Source organism: Bos grunniens, chromosome 23 (assembly GCF_055505025.1).
Source record: "Bos grunniens cultivar Pamir isolate PY7600 chromosome 23, Bosgru_T2T1.0, whole genome shotgun sequence".
Lineage (NCBI taxonomy): Eukaryota > Metazoa > Chordata > Mammalia > Artiodactyla > Bovidae > Bos > Bos grunniens.
In genome coordinates, this window is record NC_141187.1 from 41,426,635 (window position 1) to 41,443,993 (window position 17,359).

Here is a 17,359-nt window from a genome sequence, read left to right on the forward strand (position 1 = left end):
ATGGTTTACACTGGACATAGTTGAGAGAGTCCCAGTCACAGAACTCTGGGAAGGCGTAGAGGACTTTCAGTTTTAACTGCTCCGTACCACCCCTGCCATCCCCTCCTCCACCCTCCGTGATTCTGACGAAGTTATCTGCATGTCTGACTTTGAGAGATGTAGCTCTGATGGAAAGCCCACAGTATTTGCATATTTGTCTGTGACTTTTTCCCTTCTGTTTGAGCTTTTAAAATCAGAATTGACACACACTATTCAGGAAGATAAGCTCAGGAAATACTTTCTAATAAAATCTTTATGTACAGGCCTTCATATACAAATAGCAATAGCCAGTCTTCAGCTGGCATTCGAGGAACATAGACAACAAATACAATAAATCCCTGAGAAATAGAGGTGGATTTGAAAACTAAAATCACGAAGAAAAAAATAGCATTTTTAAAAGTAAAAAAAAAAAAAAATAATTGGTGAAATAAAATCACTGTGTGGACTGAGTAGCAGGAAAAAAAAAAAAAAAAACGGCTGATAATCGGATTAGTGAACTAGAGTTTCCCAGAACACAATGTAAAAGAACAGATTGATCTAAGCCGTACCCACAAGTTCCATTGGAATAGGAGTGCCTAGAAGATGAGGACATTATGAAGGAAATATCAAAGAAGCGACAGGAGAAAATTTCCCACATGTAAAGAAAGACACTGGTCTTAAAAACGACGTGTTCACTGTGAAGGACCAGTGAAATTTTAGAACATGAGGGCCAAAATCCTGAATGCTTTCAGAGAAAAGAGTTTGCCACAAATAGATTATCAGATTAGCATCAGACTTCTCATTTGTAACATGGAATGCTAAAAACAGTAGAGCACTGACCTCAAAATGCAAAAATGGTCTTGAGAATTCTGTTAACCAGTCAAATACTCTCAGACTCTAAGAGCAACATACAGATGTTTTTCAGACAAGCAAAGAATCAAAAGTTGAATACCTATGAACACTTTTGAATAATAAATTGGAAACACAAGAAAATGAAAAATTAACCTGAAAATATTTGTATGGAATTCAGCACCTAGGTATGAGCAGTTTTTATCTATAAAATTTTACTTAAATTGAAAAACACCCTTCAAAGAAAGCAAAAACTAAATTATCCATTATTATTTAGAAGGAATAAAAATGAGATAGGGTCTAATCAAATTTAATCCTAGTATCACTATACTATTTCCATTGAAACATACATTTTAAACATCCTATTAAGCAACTTGAAAGTGACCTGTTACTACATTTACTGTCAATTATACTGGTGCCCATACTGCAGTGTGACCAGCCCTGGCTAGTAGATAGTGTTGGAATTGAGATATTATTGGAACAAGTCTTTTTAAAAAGTCTTCTACTAAAGGTACCTGGATTCAGGGTCACCATATACAAAATCAATAGCTTTCCTCCAAATCAAAAGTGAATAGTTTGGTAGCATATCCCATGTATATTTTCTAACAGTTCCAATTAGTGTTTTATAATATCAGCAGAACCTGCAATGTGGTAAATGAGAGAACATAAAAGAGGTATTTTACACTTGTTCCTGAGTGAATATCCTTTCCTCTCCACCTCACCCCCAACAGAATTTCAGTTCTTGGGGGAATCTTTGTGAGCTTAAGTGAAAATAATTCTAAAAATTCATATGGAAGGGAAATCTTAAATTGTGGAGAGAAAGGCTGACATACTGTCAGGTTTGCCCTACTGATATCCAGCGATACTATAAGGCTGCAATATCTGACAGTCTAGCAACGGTAGCTGTAGAGGTTTGGAAGTTTAGTATGTTGCAGAGTTACAAATAAGTGAGCAGACTAGGGTGCACTAGTCTGGACAGCCAATTCAGATAGTGGTGTTCAGTGAGATTTGGATTTAAGGAGTATTTAAAAATATATGTATATTTTGCAAATACACATATTTTATATATATATATGAATAGTTTTATGTGTTTGACTACATCAAAATTTAACAAATTTCCACTCGATGAACTAATTTATATTAAAATCTTAACGATTCTCAGAGAAGGCAAATAGTACCCCACTCCAGTACTCTTGCCTGGAAAATCCCATGGACACGGGAGCCTGGTAGGCTGCAGTCCATGGGGTCGCTAAGAGTCAGACACGACTGAGCGACTTCACTTTCACTCTTCACTTTTATGCATTGGAGAAGGAAATGGCAACCCATTCCAGTGTTCTTTCCTTGAGAGTCCCAGGGATGGAGGAGCCTGGTGGGCTGCTGTCTATGGGGTCACACAGAGTTGGACACGACAAGCGATTTAGCAGCAGCAGTAATAATTCTATTTTCTAATGGACTCTTAAGATTTTGGGGTAGGAAAAAAAATGCTTTCTGTTATTACTTGTTCTTAAAGAATTTTGTTTCTTAATCTCCATCTTACAGATCAAGGTGTGGCCAAGCCAGTTTTTAATTTCTTGAACAGCAGTTCCTCTAATTCAAGTGCACCAGCCACTTCAGTTGGTGGTGGCATGTTTGGTAGTTCCACCTCATCCTCCAGCGCGCCTGTGGCTGCCTTTGTGTTTGGACAGGCCAGCAATCCCGTGAGCAGCTCTGCCTTTGGAAATGCTGCCGAATCTAGTACATCTCAGTCTTTGCTATTTTCTCAAGAGAGCAAACCAGCAACCACATCAAGCACGGGTACAGCTGTCACCCCATTTGTCTTCGGTACAGGAGCCAGCAGTAATAATACTGCAACCTCTGGCTTCAACTTTGGAGCTACAACCACATCTAGCTCTGCAGGTATGTTTTAAAAAGACAAATACATGTTGTAGTTGAATTGGCTTTCATTATAAGTAGATGAACTCTCAGCATATAATATCATAAGAAAGCATGGCTGCATTTAGGTCATCTCTAGCTGGGATGTTGTAATTACTCAATGTGGAATGAAGTACATTTTGAGTTTAATGTAATTCCAGACCACAGCCTTGTCTAACTCAGTGAAACTAAGCCATGCCGGGAGGGCCACCCAGGATGGGCAGGTTGTGGTGGAGAGGTCTGACACAGTGTGGTCCACTGGAGAAGGGAATGGGGAATGGCAAACCACTTCAGTATTCTTGCCTTGAGAACCCCATGAACAGTATGAAAAGGCAAAATGATAGGATACTGAAAGGGGAACTCCCCGGGTCAGTAGGTGCCCAGTATGCTACTGGAGATCAGTGGAGAAATAACTCCAGAAAGAATGATGAGATGGAGCCAAAGCAAAAACGATACCCACTTGTGGATATGACTGGTGATAGAAGTAAGGTCCAATGCTGTAAAGAGCAATATTGCATAGGAACCTGGAATGTCAGGTCCATGAATTAAGGCAAATTGGAAGTGGTCAAACAGAAGATGGAAAGAGTGAACGTCGACATTCTAGGAATCAGAGAACTAAAATGGACTGGAATGGGTGAATTTAACTCAGATGACCATTATATCTACTACTGTGGGCAGGAATCCCTTAGAAGAAATGGAGTAGCCATCATGGTCAACCAAAGAGTCTGAGATGCAGTACTTGGATGCAGTCTGAAAAACGACAGAATGATCTCTGTTCGTTTCCGAGGCAAACCATTCAATATCATGGTGATCCAAGCCTTTGCCCCAAGCAGTAATGCTGAAGAAGCTGAAGTTGAATGGTTCTATGAAGACCTACAAGACCTTTTAGAACTAACACCCAAAAAAGATGTCCTTTTCATTATAGGGGACTGGAATGCAAAAGTAGGAAGTCAAGAAACACCTGGAGTAACAGGCAAATTTGGCCTTGGAGTACGAAATGAAGCAGGGCAAAGGCTAATAGAGTTTTGCCAAGAGAACGCACTGGTCATAGCAAACACCCTCTTCCAACAACACAAGAGAAGACTCTACACATGGACATCACCAGATGGTCAACACTGAAATCAGATTGATTATATTCTTTGCAGCCAAAGATGGAGAAGCTCTATACAGTCAGCAAAAACAAGACTGGGAACTGACTGGCTCAGATCATGAACTCCTTATTGCCAAATTCAGACTTAAATTGAAGAAAGTAGGGAAAACCACTAGACCATTCAGGTATGACCTAAATCAAATCCCTTATGATTATACAGTGAAAATGAGAAATAGATTTAAGGGACTAGATCTGATAGATTGCCTGTGAATTATGGATGGAGGTTCGTGACATTGTACAGGAGACAGGGATCAAGACCATCCTCATGGAAAAGAAATGCAAAAAAGCAAAATGGCTGTCTGGGGAGGTCTGACAAATAGCTGTGAAAAGAAGAGAAACGAAAAGTAAAGATATTCCCATCTGAATGCAGAGTTCCAAAGAATAGCAAGGAGAGATAAGAAAGGCTTCCTCAGCGATCAATGCAAAGAAATAGAGGAAAACAACAGAATGGGAAAGACTAGGGATCTCTTCAAGAAAATCAGAGATACCAAGGGAACATTCCATGCAAATATGGGCTCGATAAAGGACAGAAATGGTATGGACCTAACAGAAGCACAAGATATTAAGAAGAGGTGGCAAGAATACACAGGAGAACTACAAAAAAGAGCTTCACGACCCAGATAATCATGATGGTGTGATCACTGACCTAGAGCCAGACATCCTGGAATGTGAAGTCAAGTGGGCCTTAGAAAGCATCACTATGAGCGAAGCTAGTGGAGGTGATGGAATTCCATTTGAGCTATTTCAAATCCTGAAAGATAATGCTTTGAAAGTGCTACGCTGAATATGCCAGCAAATTTGGAAAACTCAGCAGCGGCCACAGGACTGGAAAAGGTCAGTTTTCATTCCAATCCCAAAGAAAAGCAATTCCAAAGAATGCTCAGACTACTGCACAGTTGCACTCATCTCACATGCTAGTAAAGTAATGCTCAAAATTCTCCAAGCCAGGCTTCAGCAATATGTGAACCGTGAACTTCCAGATGTTCAAGCTGGTTTTAGAAAAGGCAGAGAAACCAGAGATCAAATTGCCAACATCCGCTGGATCATGGAAAGAGCAAGAGAGTTCCAGAAAAACATCTATTTCTGCTTTATTGACTATGCCAAAGCCTTTGGTGTGGATCACAATAAACTGTGGGAAATTCTGAAAGAGATGGGAATACCAGACCACCTGATCTGCCTCTTGAGAAATTTGTATGCAGGTCAGGAAGCAACAGTTAGAACTGAACATGGAACAACAGACTGGTTCCAAATAGGAAAAGGAGTACATCAAGGCTGTATATTGTCACCTACCTTACTTAACTTATATGCAGAGTACATCATGAGAAACGCTGGGCTGGAAGAAGCACAAGCTGGAATCAAGATTGCTGGGTGAAATATCAATAACCTCGGATATGCAGATGACACCACCCTTAACGGCAGAAAGTGAAGAGGAACTCAAAAGCCTCTTGATGAAAGTGAAAGAGGAGAGTGAAAAAGTTGGCTTTAAAGCTCAACATTCAGAAAACGAAGATCATGGCATCCGGTCCCATCACTTCATGGGAAATAGATGGGGAAAGAATGGGAACAGTGTCAGACTTTATTTTTTGGGGCTCCAAAATCACTGCAGATGGTGACTGCAGCCATGAAATTAAAAGACACTTGCTCCTTGGAAGGAAAGTTACGACCAACCTAGATAGCATATTGAAAAGCAGAGACATTACTCTGCCAACAAAGGTCCGTCTAGTCAAGGCTATGGTTTTTCCAGTGGTCATATATGGATGTGAGAGTTGGACTGTGAAGAAAGCTGAGCACCGAAGAATTGTTGCTTTTGAACTGTGGTGTTGGACTGCAAGGAGGTCCAACCAATCCATTCTAAAGGCGATCAGTCCTGGGTGTTCATTGGAAGGACTGATGCTGAAGCTGAAACTTCAGTACTTTGGCCAGCTCATGCGAAGAGTTGACTCATTGGAAAAGACCCTGATGCTGGGAGGGATTGCGGGCAGGAGGAGAAGGGAATGACAGAGGATGAGATGGCTGGATGGCATCACCGACTCAATGTACCTGAGTTTGGGTGAACTCCGGGAGTTGGTGATGGACAGGGAAGCCTGGCGTGCTGCGATTCATGGGGTCGCAAGGTTTCAGACACAACTGAGCCAGTGAACTGAACAAAACTCTTGGAAGCGATTTTCTCATCTGATTAGGAGTGTAATCTTTAGTTTGTTCAACTGTTTTTTTTTTTAATGTTGTAAATAACCAGACACTGAAGATTATTTTATTAGACGTTAGTCCTCTTCATGCAGTGGATGCATGATCACGTAATAGTCAGTACTTGCACTATGTTGCTTTTCTGATAGGAGATCAGTAGTTTTGGCTGCAAGATAGGAATCTTGTTAATTGAAGTTTTTTTAATGGATTCTTATGGTTTTACTAAATAATGGTAGCAAGCATTGTATTTTCTTCATCAGTAATTCAAAACTTGTCCTGATAAGATCTGCTCAGCAAGGTAAGAGTCTGCAGAGAATCTTGATATGTGCATTTCAGTTTACAAAGATTTCTTGAGGATTGTCTCCTGTTCAGCCATCCGTGCTGATTGAAGTGTGTCTCTGGGTCTCTAGGATCCTCCTTTGTGTTTGGCACTGGAGCTTCAGCACCTTCTGCCAGCCCAGCGTTTGGTGCTAACCAGACCCCAACATTTGGACAAAGTCAAGGTGCCAGCCAGCCTAACCCCCCAGGTTTTGGATCTATATCATCTTCAGGGGCATTATTTTCTGCTGGTTCTCAGCCTGCACCACCTACTTTTGGGACAGTGTCAAGCAGTGGACAGCCTCCTGTGTTTGGACAGCAGCCTGGTCAGTCTGCATTTGGCTCTGGGACAGCTCCTAATCCCAGTAAGTATGTAGTAATGGTGTAGTTTGTATCCCTATTTGAGTTTTGTATGTCTTCAGTACAATTTTTTTTCCTTTGAATTTTGAAACCATGCATGTCTCTTTTCTTCAGTCTCTTGTACTTGGCAGAATAGAGACGTGTATGTTTAGTTTTACCTATAAACATCATTCCCAACTCTTTTCCCAACACAGTTAAGCACTCTCGTTTTGTTTTGTTTTTTTAAACAAGGCAGGTGCAGTTTTTAAATAACTTCCTGGTTTATTGTGTATTCGTGTGTTCGTGTATTTGTTTGGCTGTGCTGCATCTGGGCTGCACTCAGGCTTTCTCCAGTTGCAGCGAACAGAGGCTGCTCTGCAGTGCACGGCCTTCTCACCGCAGTGGCTTCTGGCGCTGTGGAGCACAGGCTCTAGAGTGCGGGCTTGTTCCATGGCACATGGTAACTTCCCGGACCAGGGATTGTGTCCCCTGCATTGGCAGGTGGATTCTGAACCACTGGACCGTCCGTATCCTGTTGATGAAAGTTTGAGTTGTTCTTAGCTGTCAGGACATGCAGCTCTGCATGCATCTTAGTGCATCAAAAATCATGCACACTCTGATGGGTGGTGCCAGTCACATCCTTCCAGCATTAAATGAACATCCTCCTATTTGGATGCTACTTGATTTCATTTTTTGTGAATTCTTTTTGTAATTTTTTTGGGGCCCTTATACTAATTGGTTGTTTTGCTTATTGATTTGTAGAAATTCTTCATGTATTTTGAATGTTAGTATTTTGTTAGTACATGTAGCAAAATTTCTCCTGTTCTGGACACATGATAATCATATTAATCAGGATTTAATGATTCCCAACCCCCTAATACAAAATTGAAGAGTTTAGCTCTCTTTCACACAGCTAACAATGCCTTCAGTCCTAATAGAGTGACACTGTGTGGTTAGACCACTGTGCTAAATATGCAAACACTGTACGATGTACTGTGACTTTCTTTCCTAGACAACATTTTGTTTTTCCTAGCATCAGTGATTTCTTCTCATGGTTAATATTTTCTTCTCCCATTTGTATATAACTATTTTCAGTTTTTTCAAATACTTTGGCTATTTCTCAGTATCTGAAATTTTACCACATAATTTTTTAAAGTTTTTTATTGGCTTTTATTTTTGCTTTTGTATTGATCTCGTTGATGGGCAGTGTTATGTAGTGTACAACATAGTGATTCACAATTTTTAAAGGTTATACTCCATTGATGGTTACTGTAAAATACTGGCCACCTTCCCCATGTTGTATAATATATCCTTGTAGCTTACATTATACAGAATGGTTTGTACCCCTAACCTCTCCCCTGTCTTGCCTCTTACCCCTTTCTTCTCACCGCTAACGACCAGAAGTTCTTTCTGTGTGTCTGTGAGTGTGTTGCCTTTTTGTTATATTCACTAGCTTGTTAGATTGTTCAGATTCCTCAGATAAATGATATCATACAAGTATTTGTCTTTCTCTGACTTATTTCACTTTGCATACTCCTTTCGAGCCCCTACGTGTTGTTGTAAATAGCAAAATTTCATTTTTTGTGTGTGTATGGTGGGATACTACTCGGCCCCGAAAAAGCACACACGCATACACACTGCTGCTGCTAAGTCGCTTCAGTCGTGTCCGACTCTGTGCGACCCCATAGACAGCAGCCCACCAGGCTCCCCGTCCCTGGGATTCTCCAGGCAAGAACACTGGGGTGCGTTGTTATTTTCTTCTCCAACACATACACACTGCATCTTCTTTATTCATTCATTTGTTGAGGGACACTTGGGTTGTTTCCTTATCTTGCTATAAACATTGATTGGGATGCGTGTATTGTTTGGAATTAATGTTTTGGGTTTTTTTTTTTTTTTTTTCAGATATGTACCCTGGAGTGAAATTGCTGGGTCATATGCTAGCTCTATTTTTAGTTTTTTGAGAAACTGCCTGTTTTGCAGTAATTAGTGGCTGCACCAGTTTACATTCCCACTGACAGTGTGTGGGGGTTCTCTCTTCTCAACATCCATGCCAGCTTTTGGTATTTGTGTTCTTTTTGATGGTAGCTATTCTTACAGGTGTAAGGTGATACCTCATTGTGGTTTTAATTTGCATTCCTCTGATGTTCAGCATCTTTTCATGTTCCTGTTGACCATCTGGGTACCTTCTTCAGAAAAAAATGTTTATTCAAGTTTCTGCTCAGTTTTTGTTGGGTTGTTTGTTTTATTGATGTTATGTGAGCTGTTACATGTTTTGGATATTAACCCCTTGTTTATCATATCATTAGCAAATGTTTTCTCCCATTTTGATAGTCTCCTTTGTTGTGCAAAAGCGCTGAAGTCTAATTAGGTTCCATTTGTTTGTTTTTGCTTTAGGAGACTGATCCAGAAAAATATTGCTACAATTTATGTCAGAGTTTTCTGCCTTTGTTTTCTTCAAGTTTTATGGTTTCTGGTCTTATATTTAGGTCTTATGTTTTTGTATATGGTGTGAGAAAACATGCTGATTTCACGTTTTTACGTGTAGCTATCTGATTTTCCCAGCAGCACTTACTGGGGTGACACTCTTTTCTCCATTACGTATTCCCGCCTCATGTGTCATATACTGCTGACCACTAGTGTGTGGGCTCGTTTCTGGGCTCTGTTGTGTTCCTTTGGTCTGTGTGTCTGTTTTTGTATCTCTAGTGTGCTGTTTTGATGACTGTGGCTTTCTAGTGTAGTCTGAAGCCGGGACGCGTGACTGCTGCAGCTCTGTTCTTTTCTCAAGGTGGTTTTGGCCATGTGGGTCTTTTGTGTTTCCGTACAAATTTAAAAATTACTAGGGATTCCCTGGCAGTCCAATGGCTAAGGCTTCACTTTCCAGTGTAGCAGGCGTGGGTTCGATCCCTGGTTGCGGAGCTTAAATCCCATGTGCCTTGCAGCCAAAAAACAAAGCATTAAAAAAAGAAAAAGCAGCAGCAATATTGCAACAAATTTGATGGAAACTTTAAAAATGGTCCATATTAAAAAAAATCTTAAAAATATTAGTTCTGTGAATAATGTTGTGGGTATGGGTATTTTGATAGGGGTTGCATTGAATCTATAGATTGCTGTGTGTAGTATGGCCCTTTTAACAATATTAGTTTTTCCAGTCCACAAACTTAGTATATCTTTCCCTCCGTGTTGTCTGCAGTTTCTTTCATCAATATCTTATGGTTTTGTGAGTACAGATGTTTTCCCTCCTTAGGTAGGTTTATTCTTAGGTATTTTACTCTTTTTGATGTGATGATGAATGGGATTGTTTCCTTAATTTCTCTTTCTGATAGTTCATTGTTAGTGTATAGAAATGTAGCAGATTTCTGTATGTTAATTTTGACTGTGCAGCTTTACTTAATTCATTGATGAGCTCTAGTAGTTTCCCGGTGGTGTCTTTAGGGTTTTCTCTGTATAGTATGTCATCTGCAAACTGACAGTTTCACTTCTTCCTTTATAATTTGGATTCCTTTTATTTCCTTTTCTTCTCTGATTGACTTCCAAAACTATGTTGAATAAAAGTGGTGAGAAGGGGCATCCTTGTCCTGTTCCTGATCTTAGAGGAAATACTTCCTGTTTAATATGTTCACAATGGGCTTGTCAAAATGGCCTTTATTTTGTCAAGGTATGTTCCATCTATGCCCACTTTCTGGAGTTTTTAACATAAATGGATGTTGAATTTTGTCAAAAATATTTTCTATTGAGATGATCATGTTGTTTTATTCTTCAGTCTTTGATGTGTATCACATTGGTCTGTGAATATTGAACAGTTATTGCATCTCTGGGTATCATGGTATATATTTCTTTTAATGTATTGTTGGATTCAGTTTGCTAATACTTCGTTGAGGATTTTTGCATTGATGTTCATCATTGATACTGGCTTGTAATTCTTTTCCTGTGATATCTTTGTCTGATTTTGGTGTCAAGGTGATGCTAGTCACCATTCTAATGACCATTCTAATGGAGTTCCCTTTAGCTTCCTCTTAAAGGAATCTGTTTCCTGAGTGTCATGTGTTTTTCCTCCTTATGCCCTTGTTTTGGGAGAATACATCTTCCCATGATTTCTTAAGGACACAGGGAAGAAAAGTTTGAGACCTTATATTTCTGGAAAGATCTTTATTCTGCCCCCATGTTGGGTAAGATTTTGGTTGAATATATATTTAGAATGGAAGTCACTTTTTTTTTTTTTTTTAATGATTTTGAGGGCATTTTCCCATTGTGGATGTTCTAGCTCCCAGAATTAGTTGCTCTTGAAGTATCTTTATTTTTGCTTTTGATCTGTTTTTCTTTCTGGAGTATCATTATTTTTTTTGCCTCCAGTGTTCTGCTTATGAGGGTGTTCCTTGGTCTGAATCCATTTTTATCCTTGGATAATGTTGGGAAGGCAGTGTGTCCTATTTATTATAAATTTCTTTCATGGGAATTTTCTTGAATTATTTCTTGGGAGATTTTGCGCCTCATTCTTTTTTATCTTCCGTTTTTTCTCTTTTTCTCCCACTTTTTGTTGTGTTTCCTGGGAAGATTTTCTCAGTTTTATCTTGAAACACACCTGTTGAGATTTTACTTCTGCGTGTATTGCTTATTTTCTTAGTGGAAATTGTTCCGTCGATGTTCTTTTTTATATCCTTCTGCTTTTGTTTTATATGTGTTATCTGTTGATCTCTTGAGGATATTAACAATGAGTTTTTGTTTTTCCATTTGATAGTTTTTGCTTTGTTTTCTCCAAATTGCTTTTCTTTATTATTGCTTCAGTCTTAGTGTTTCTTATGAAATATTTTCCTCAGATGTCTGGTGCTTCTTGCCTCTTACTCATAGTGTTTAGGTTTTGTTTTTTTAAATTGTAGTGAGAATGTTTAACATGAGTTGTGTCTGCTCATCAGCAAAGGCACAGGTATTGGTGACTGTAGGCACAGAGTTCTAGAACCTGAGCGTCTTGTGTGACTGACCCTGGGCACCTGCTCTGAACAGCACCGCCTCGTTCTCCCCGCCCCTACCTCTCCCTGCAGCCCCTGTTCTCTCAGCTTGTGTGAATTTGGTTATTTCAGATTCCTCATAGAAGTGAACTCATGCATTATTTCACTTACGTCCTCCACATGTCTCCATGTTTTTTTCAAATTGCAAGATTAATATTCCATTTTTTGTGGACATGTCATTTCCTTTATCTGTGCGTCTGTCTGGGGATATTTGGGTTGTTTCTACTTAGGTTATTGTGAATAATACTGCAGTGAATAAGAGTCCAGATATCTTTTTGAGATCCTGGTTTCAAGTCTTTTGGGTAAATACCTAGAATGGGATTGCTAGATCGTATGGTAGTTTTCTCTTTAACTTTTTGAGAAGCTTTCATACTGTTTTGTTTAGTGGCTGTGGCAATTTACATTTCCACCAACGGTTCACAAGAGTTCACTTTTCTCCACATCCTTGCCAACACTTGCTATTTTATCACTAGCCATTCTGAGAGAGGATAGCTCCTAGTGGATTTGATTTGCATTCCCTCTGATGATTGGTGAGGTCGAGCATCCTTATTATATATACCCATGTGTTGTTTTTGGAGAAATGTCTGTTCAGGTTCTTTGCCCATTGGGCAAAGGGTTTAATTTTAATATCATTGTAGGTTTATCTAACTGGCTTGTCCTCTTGCCAAGAGCTGAATGTTAGTATGTTTCGGTTTCTCCTTTTGGACTGTCACATTCCCCAGAGAAGATTCTTCAAGTCTCCTGTCTGAAGGGCATAAACACTCGTTGCCTGTGTTTTGGGAGCTGAGTCAGGGCAGAAGGCTGCAGTTCTCAGTATTCGTTGTACTCGGCCTACTGCTAGTCCTTCTATCTGCAGTAGGTATCCTTGCCTCTGTGTGTGATGCGCCGGTCCAGAGGCCTCTCCAGAGACTGGAAGTCTGTACCTCTGCTAGGTAGAGGAGGAGCGTTCTCATCCTGCTTGCTGGGGAGGGGTTGATCTGGGTATCTGCTTCTTAAACAGTTACTCGACCATCCTGCCTTGTTTTTTTTCCAGTCTTCGTTCGCACTTCCAGAAGTCCCTGCACCTAAAACCCTGTGGGCATGGTTGGTGTAAATGGAATGCCCTCTGTGCTTTCTCTTGCTACCAGTTTAGTATTTGGCTCCAGCTTCTAAATTTTGTTCTGTCGTCTCTTTCTCTCCCTATCTTTGTTAAATTCCCCTTCCTGTGATTTTAACATAATTTTTGAAAAAGGTAGAGCTCAATATGTTGATTCCACAATCTCGGTCAGAAGTCCACTCGGCCCTTTTTCCCCTTGGTCATGGGTGAGTTGGGTCACTTGTTGGAGGGTGTCAGATGTATATTTTGTTTACAGAGAAATTAATTTTCTTTAAGTAACCATAGGAGAACTTAACCCTTCACGTTTTTCTATGTAAAAGTCAGAGTCATGACTAGAAAACGGTCGTTTTTACCTTATGAGGTTTTTCTGCTTCGACCGTTTTAGGCTCCGTTTTCCAGTTTGGCAGCAGCACTGCGACCAACTTCAACTTCACCAACAGCAGTCCGTCAGGCGTGTTCACATTCGGTGCAAGTCCCAGCACACCCGCGGCCTCCTCCCAGCCCTCTGGCTCAGGGGGCTTTCAGTTTAGCCAGTCTTCAGCAGCGTTTACTGTGGGGTAAGAGAACTTTCTGTTGAGATGTGTGCATGTGTGTGTGTTTAGAATCACCAAGGTCAGTATAGTTGAGGTAAAATCGAGTATGTTCTCCACCAATTCACCGTATTACAGTTTTGGAGGATCATAACCCAAGAAGAGCATGGGGGTGTGTGTGTGTGTGTGTGCACGCGTGTGTGTAGGTATGGGTGTAACAGAGTGTGCTTCCTTTAACACTGTCTCCCCACCCCCCATCAGCAGTCACACAGTGTTATGATTGTGAGATTTTATGTGAGCATCATGTCACGTTACAGAGTTTTTATTTTTCGCAGGTCAAATGGGAAAAACATGTTCTCTTCTTCTGGACCTTCGGTTTCTGGTCGAAAGATAAAGACTGCTGTTAGACGCAAGAAATAAAGGTCATGATGTGTTACACACACTGTTTTAACAGCTGGCGCACTGCTCTCAGATACTGGATTGTACTATAATACTGGGTTATCTGAAGTCAGATCTGCCTAAGGACTTCTTTAATTTGGGAATTTTCCTCCTTTTTTCTTTATAGAAGCGCAACTTCACCTCTCCCACCCCCCTTTTTAAAAAGATAATAGCTAGACTGGTGACTGATTCTTCAGCAAAATTATTTTATGATCCAGCAAATTATTCACTGATTGGCATAGGCTGGCAGAACCAGGAACCGAGCCTGCTCGGAGAGTGGCTTTGTGTAGAACCTCTTCGTCCGCACCACCACGCGCGGATACGCGTTTATGGAGCGCGCTGCAGTTGTAACTATATCTGAGGAATTCTGTATAGACTAGAGAATGTTGAAATGAATGATTTCTATGCTGAGTTTGTGCTGGTGTGTATGTGTGAAGTGAGTGAGTTGGGTGTATCGTGCACTAAAATTTTCTGATAGAGGAAGCCTGATTAAAGAACGGTCCATGCTAAGGACTTGTTAGATCTAGTTCGTTCTCCATTGAAAAATTATATGCTATTTCTATATTGTCATTCTTCTATCACCTGTCTTGCCTTTTTCATTATTTTATTATGAAACTTGTGTAAATACAATCTTGTTTCTGTACTTTTTTGGCATAACATAAATCTGTGAACTTGAAATTTTAATTTTGTGTTAGAAATTTTTTTTGTTGTTTGTTTAGTCTCGTCTCAGATTTTATTATGTAAATCCCATTATTCAAAGTTGCCTAAATCCATTTGGAAATCTTTAAAAAAAAAAAAAATTGGGGATTCTTAAAGTGAGTTTATTGGCTTTTCTGATCCAGTTTTTGTTTGGACCAAAAACCAGTATTGTACAAAGTATTAAGCATATATTTTTATATTTACTGAAATGGACTGTGGTGACTTTGGATAATAAGGAAAAGTTTAATATTAAAGCCATGTTTATTACAGTATAATTAACATGTTAAACCATGGGATAAATGCCATCAATAAAAAATTATGAAATACTTTTTGCTCTAGTGTTAAATTATAGTGAAGGTAAAAGTGTTAGTGGAAGGGAATCTTTTTATAGAAGTTAACAGTGGTCAGTTAGAAGAGAAATTCCAAAGAATACATTTAAGGTGATTTGGACAGCTCCTATGTCTGAAGGTACGCTCGCTGCATTTTTGTCTGGTGCTAGGAATCACGCCTACTTTGCATATAAATTGATATACCTTTTTAAAGTAGAAAATAAATGGAAACAACCATTTCTGTTTGTACTTGTATCTTCCTTCATCGGTGACTAGACAATGTTTATTGATTGAATTTTTGGAGATACATACCTAAAGTAGCCCACAAAAACTTCAGTGGTCCTTTTGTGCGATTTCTTTTGGATTGTTTTACGGATTATTATTTTTTTTTTAAGAAGTAGATTTCTTTGTTACGGCCCATAAAAGAGCTCTTGGGCAAGAGCATTCGACAACTTTATTCTTCAATTTGAACATATAATTTTATGGTGACTTTTATTTTTACTGAAGTTGTGGTTAGAGTCTAAAATCAGTACTTTAACATGTTTGAGCTTTTCTGTTTCCAGTGAAATGATTTCTGTTATGAAAATGTCTTAGGCCATCATCAAGTGCTAACTTTGGAGTCGGAATTTTGTATTTATAATTCTCAACTTATTAAACAATAAATGTTTGACATGAACCTGTTTGGAGGGCAGAAGATGATGGTGAATACTAGTGGAGTAAATTGGAAACGTGTGGGGTGTTAATGCTTAACTAAATTGCATGCTCGCTCAGCCTTAGTCATTGTTTTAGACCCATATGGATGGGGATATTAAGCTTTCTATTCTGGGAAAGATTTTTCATTAAAAATGTACTAGAAATATTTCATTTTATTAATTTTTTTTAAGCTAGTAACCAAAAACCAAACAGGGTGAGTTATCTTATAAAAATGAAGTCTCCTATGCCCCCAGAACTGAGATCTCTAGGGCTAGAGTTGTTGGGACTTGGGACTTGTTTTTTCATCTCTATTGCTTTAACTCTCAGGCTGCACGTGGCAGCTATAGAATACACTCCTGGTAGCAGTTCCAACCACAAATCTTTCCCTGCTGAAGCCCAGCCGACATATCTCTTCATCAGATTGGTGCAGGCTGCAGACCCACTCCCTGTGGCTGTAATAGCAGCCTTGGGTTCCATACTCCATACACAGATGAAAGTCAAGTGCTGTTTGTGAAACATGGGGAAAAGTTACGGAAAGAAAATAGCCCACTTTTCATGCTGGATCAATGAGGAACTGTTTTTAACCGAAAATAATCTGACGGTAAGAAAGCCATATGCAAAAAGATTGAATAATCAGGTATGTTTATATAATTCAGTTGATTTGCAAGAGTCAAGTTGTTCTCACTGAATGTATCAGTATGTTTGGTGGGGTGTGGCAAATGTATATTCTCAGACCTATGCACCAGAGATTCATGCACTCGCTGGGTTCAGATCATGTCCAAAAATCATTCAATAAGTGCCTGGAAGACTTGCAATGCCTGAGGTCCAGGCCTGCCACTTCTAAGAGGTAGGGTTTTTTTGTTTTAGTATTTTACAGTTTGAGGCGTTAAGAAAAAGTACAGTTTAGACAACTGAAGTTTAAGTCTTTAGCTAATATGTTATGAATTTCTAATTATTCATGTAATTAGGATTTTATTACTTGAGATAAAAGTGTTGGACTAATGTTAGCAATTTATAACCAGTCCATGAACTTCCTGGTTTAACCTGGGGAAGAACTTACGGTTTCTTTAATATTAGGGTGTCAGGTGCTGGCCCTGTCTAATGGAAACTGACAAACTTGGTATAGTAAAATCGAGAAAAATGGAATGTGTTGGGTCTAGCTACACGACAGCTTTATGTCAGAGCTTTCATTTCCTTTTCATGTGGGGCGACTTTTAGAGACATCTCTGACATCCACTGTAGTTCAGAGTGGAGCACGTGGGGTGACTTTTAGAAACTTCTCTCTGACCTCCACTGTAGTTCAGAGTGGAGTGGCTGGGTGCCTAACAGCACACTGCCTACAGGACTCAGACCACACTGTAGTTTAACTCCATTTAAGTTTACCTTTTATTATCTTCTTCTTTCTTGAGGAACCTGTTTTGTATCCTGTCGATCTAGTTTTGTTGTAATTGTTTGAATAGGGAATGCTCATAAGACCAGAATAAGATTAAATTGCCCGGCTCTTTGACTAGCTGTGACTGAATTCTTGTTCCTCATGTGTCATGTGGGTCTTTAATACCTTGCACGGTGGCTGGAATGGTTAACAGCTTTTACGGAATGGACAGGATTAGTTTAACATCAAAAGCTTAGTCATCTACAGCTAACTTGAGTGACTTGCTAAAAGAATATACCTCAAAGTGGATGATCTTTTTTTTTTTGGATAGACTTCTATTTCTGAAAGCACTCATCTCTTGAAGGCAGAGAATGCTAGAGCAGCTGTATTTGGAAGCAAGAGATTCTAGAGCAAACCTCAAAGAAAC

The 17,359-nt window shown here is 39.5% G+C and overlaps 1 protein-coding gene across 4 annotated transcripts in view; it reads left to right on the plus strand.

Moving 5' to 3' along the window:
- NUP153 (nucleoporin 153) overlaps positions 1-14,864 on the plus strand; it is an 81,686-nt gene extending 66,822 nt beyond the window's left edge. For all 4 annotated transcript variants that reach the window (XM_086370166.1, XM_086370164.1, XM_086370163.1 and 1 more), the window contains 4 exons: positions 2,407-2,763; positions 6,523-6,795; positions 13,257-13,428; positions 13,737-14,864. In XM_086370166.1, coding sequence (XP_086226292.1) covers positions 2,407-2,763; positions 6,523-6,795; positions 13,257-13,428; positions 13,737-13,821 — 887 coding nt within the window. In that variant the 3' untranslated portion in view covers positions 13,822-14,864. The remainder of the gene's footprint in view (positions 1-2,406; positions 2,764-6,522; positions 6,796-13,256; positions 13,429-13,736) is intronic.
- The last annotated feature ends 2,495 nt before the right edge of the window (positions 14,865-17,359 follow it).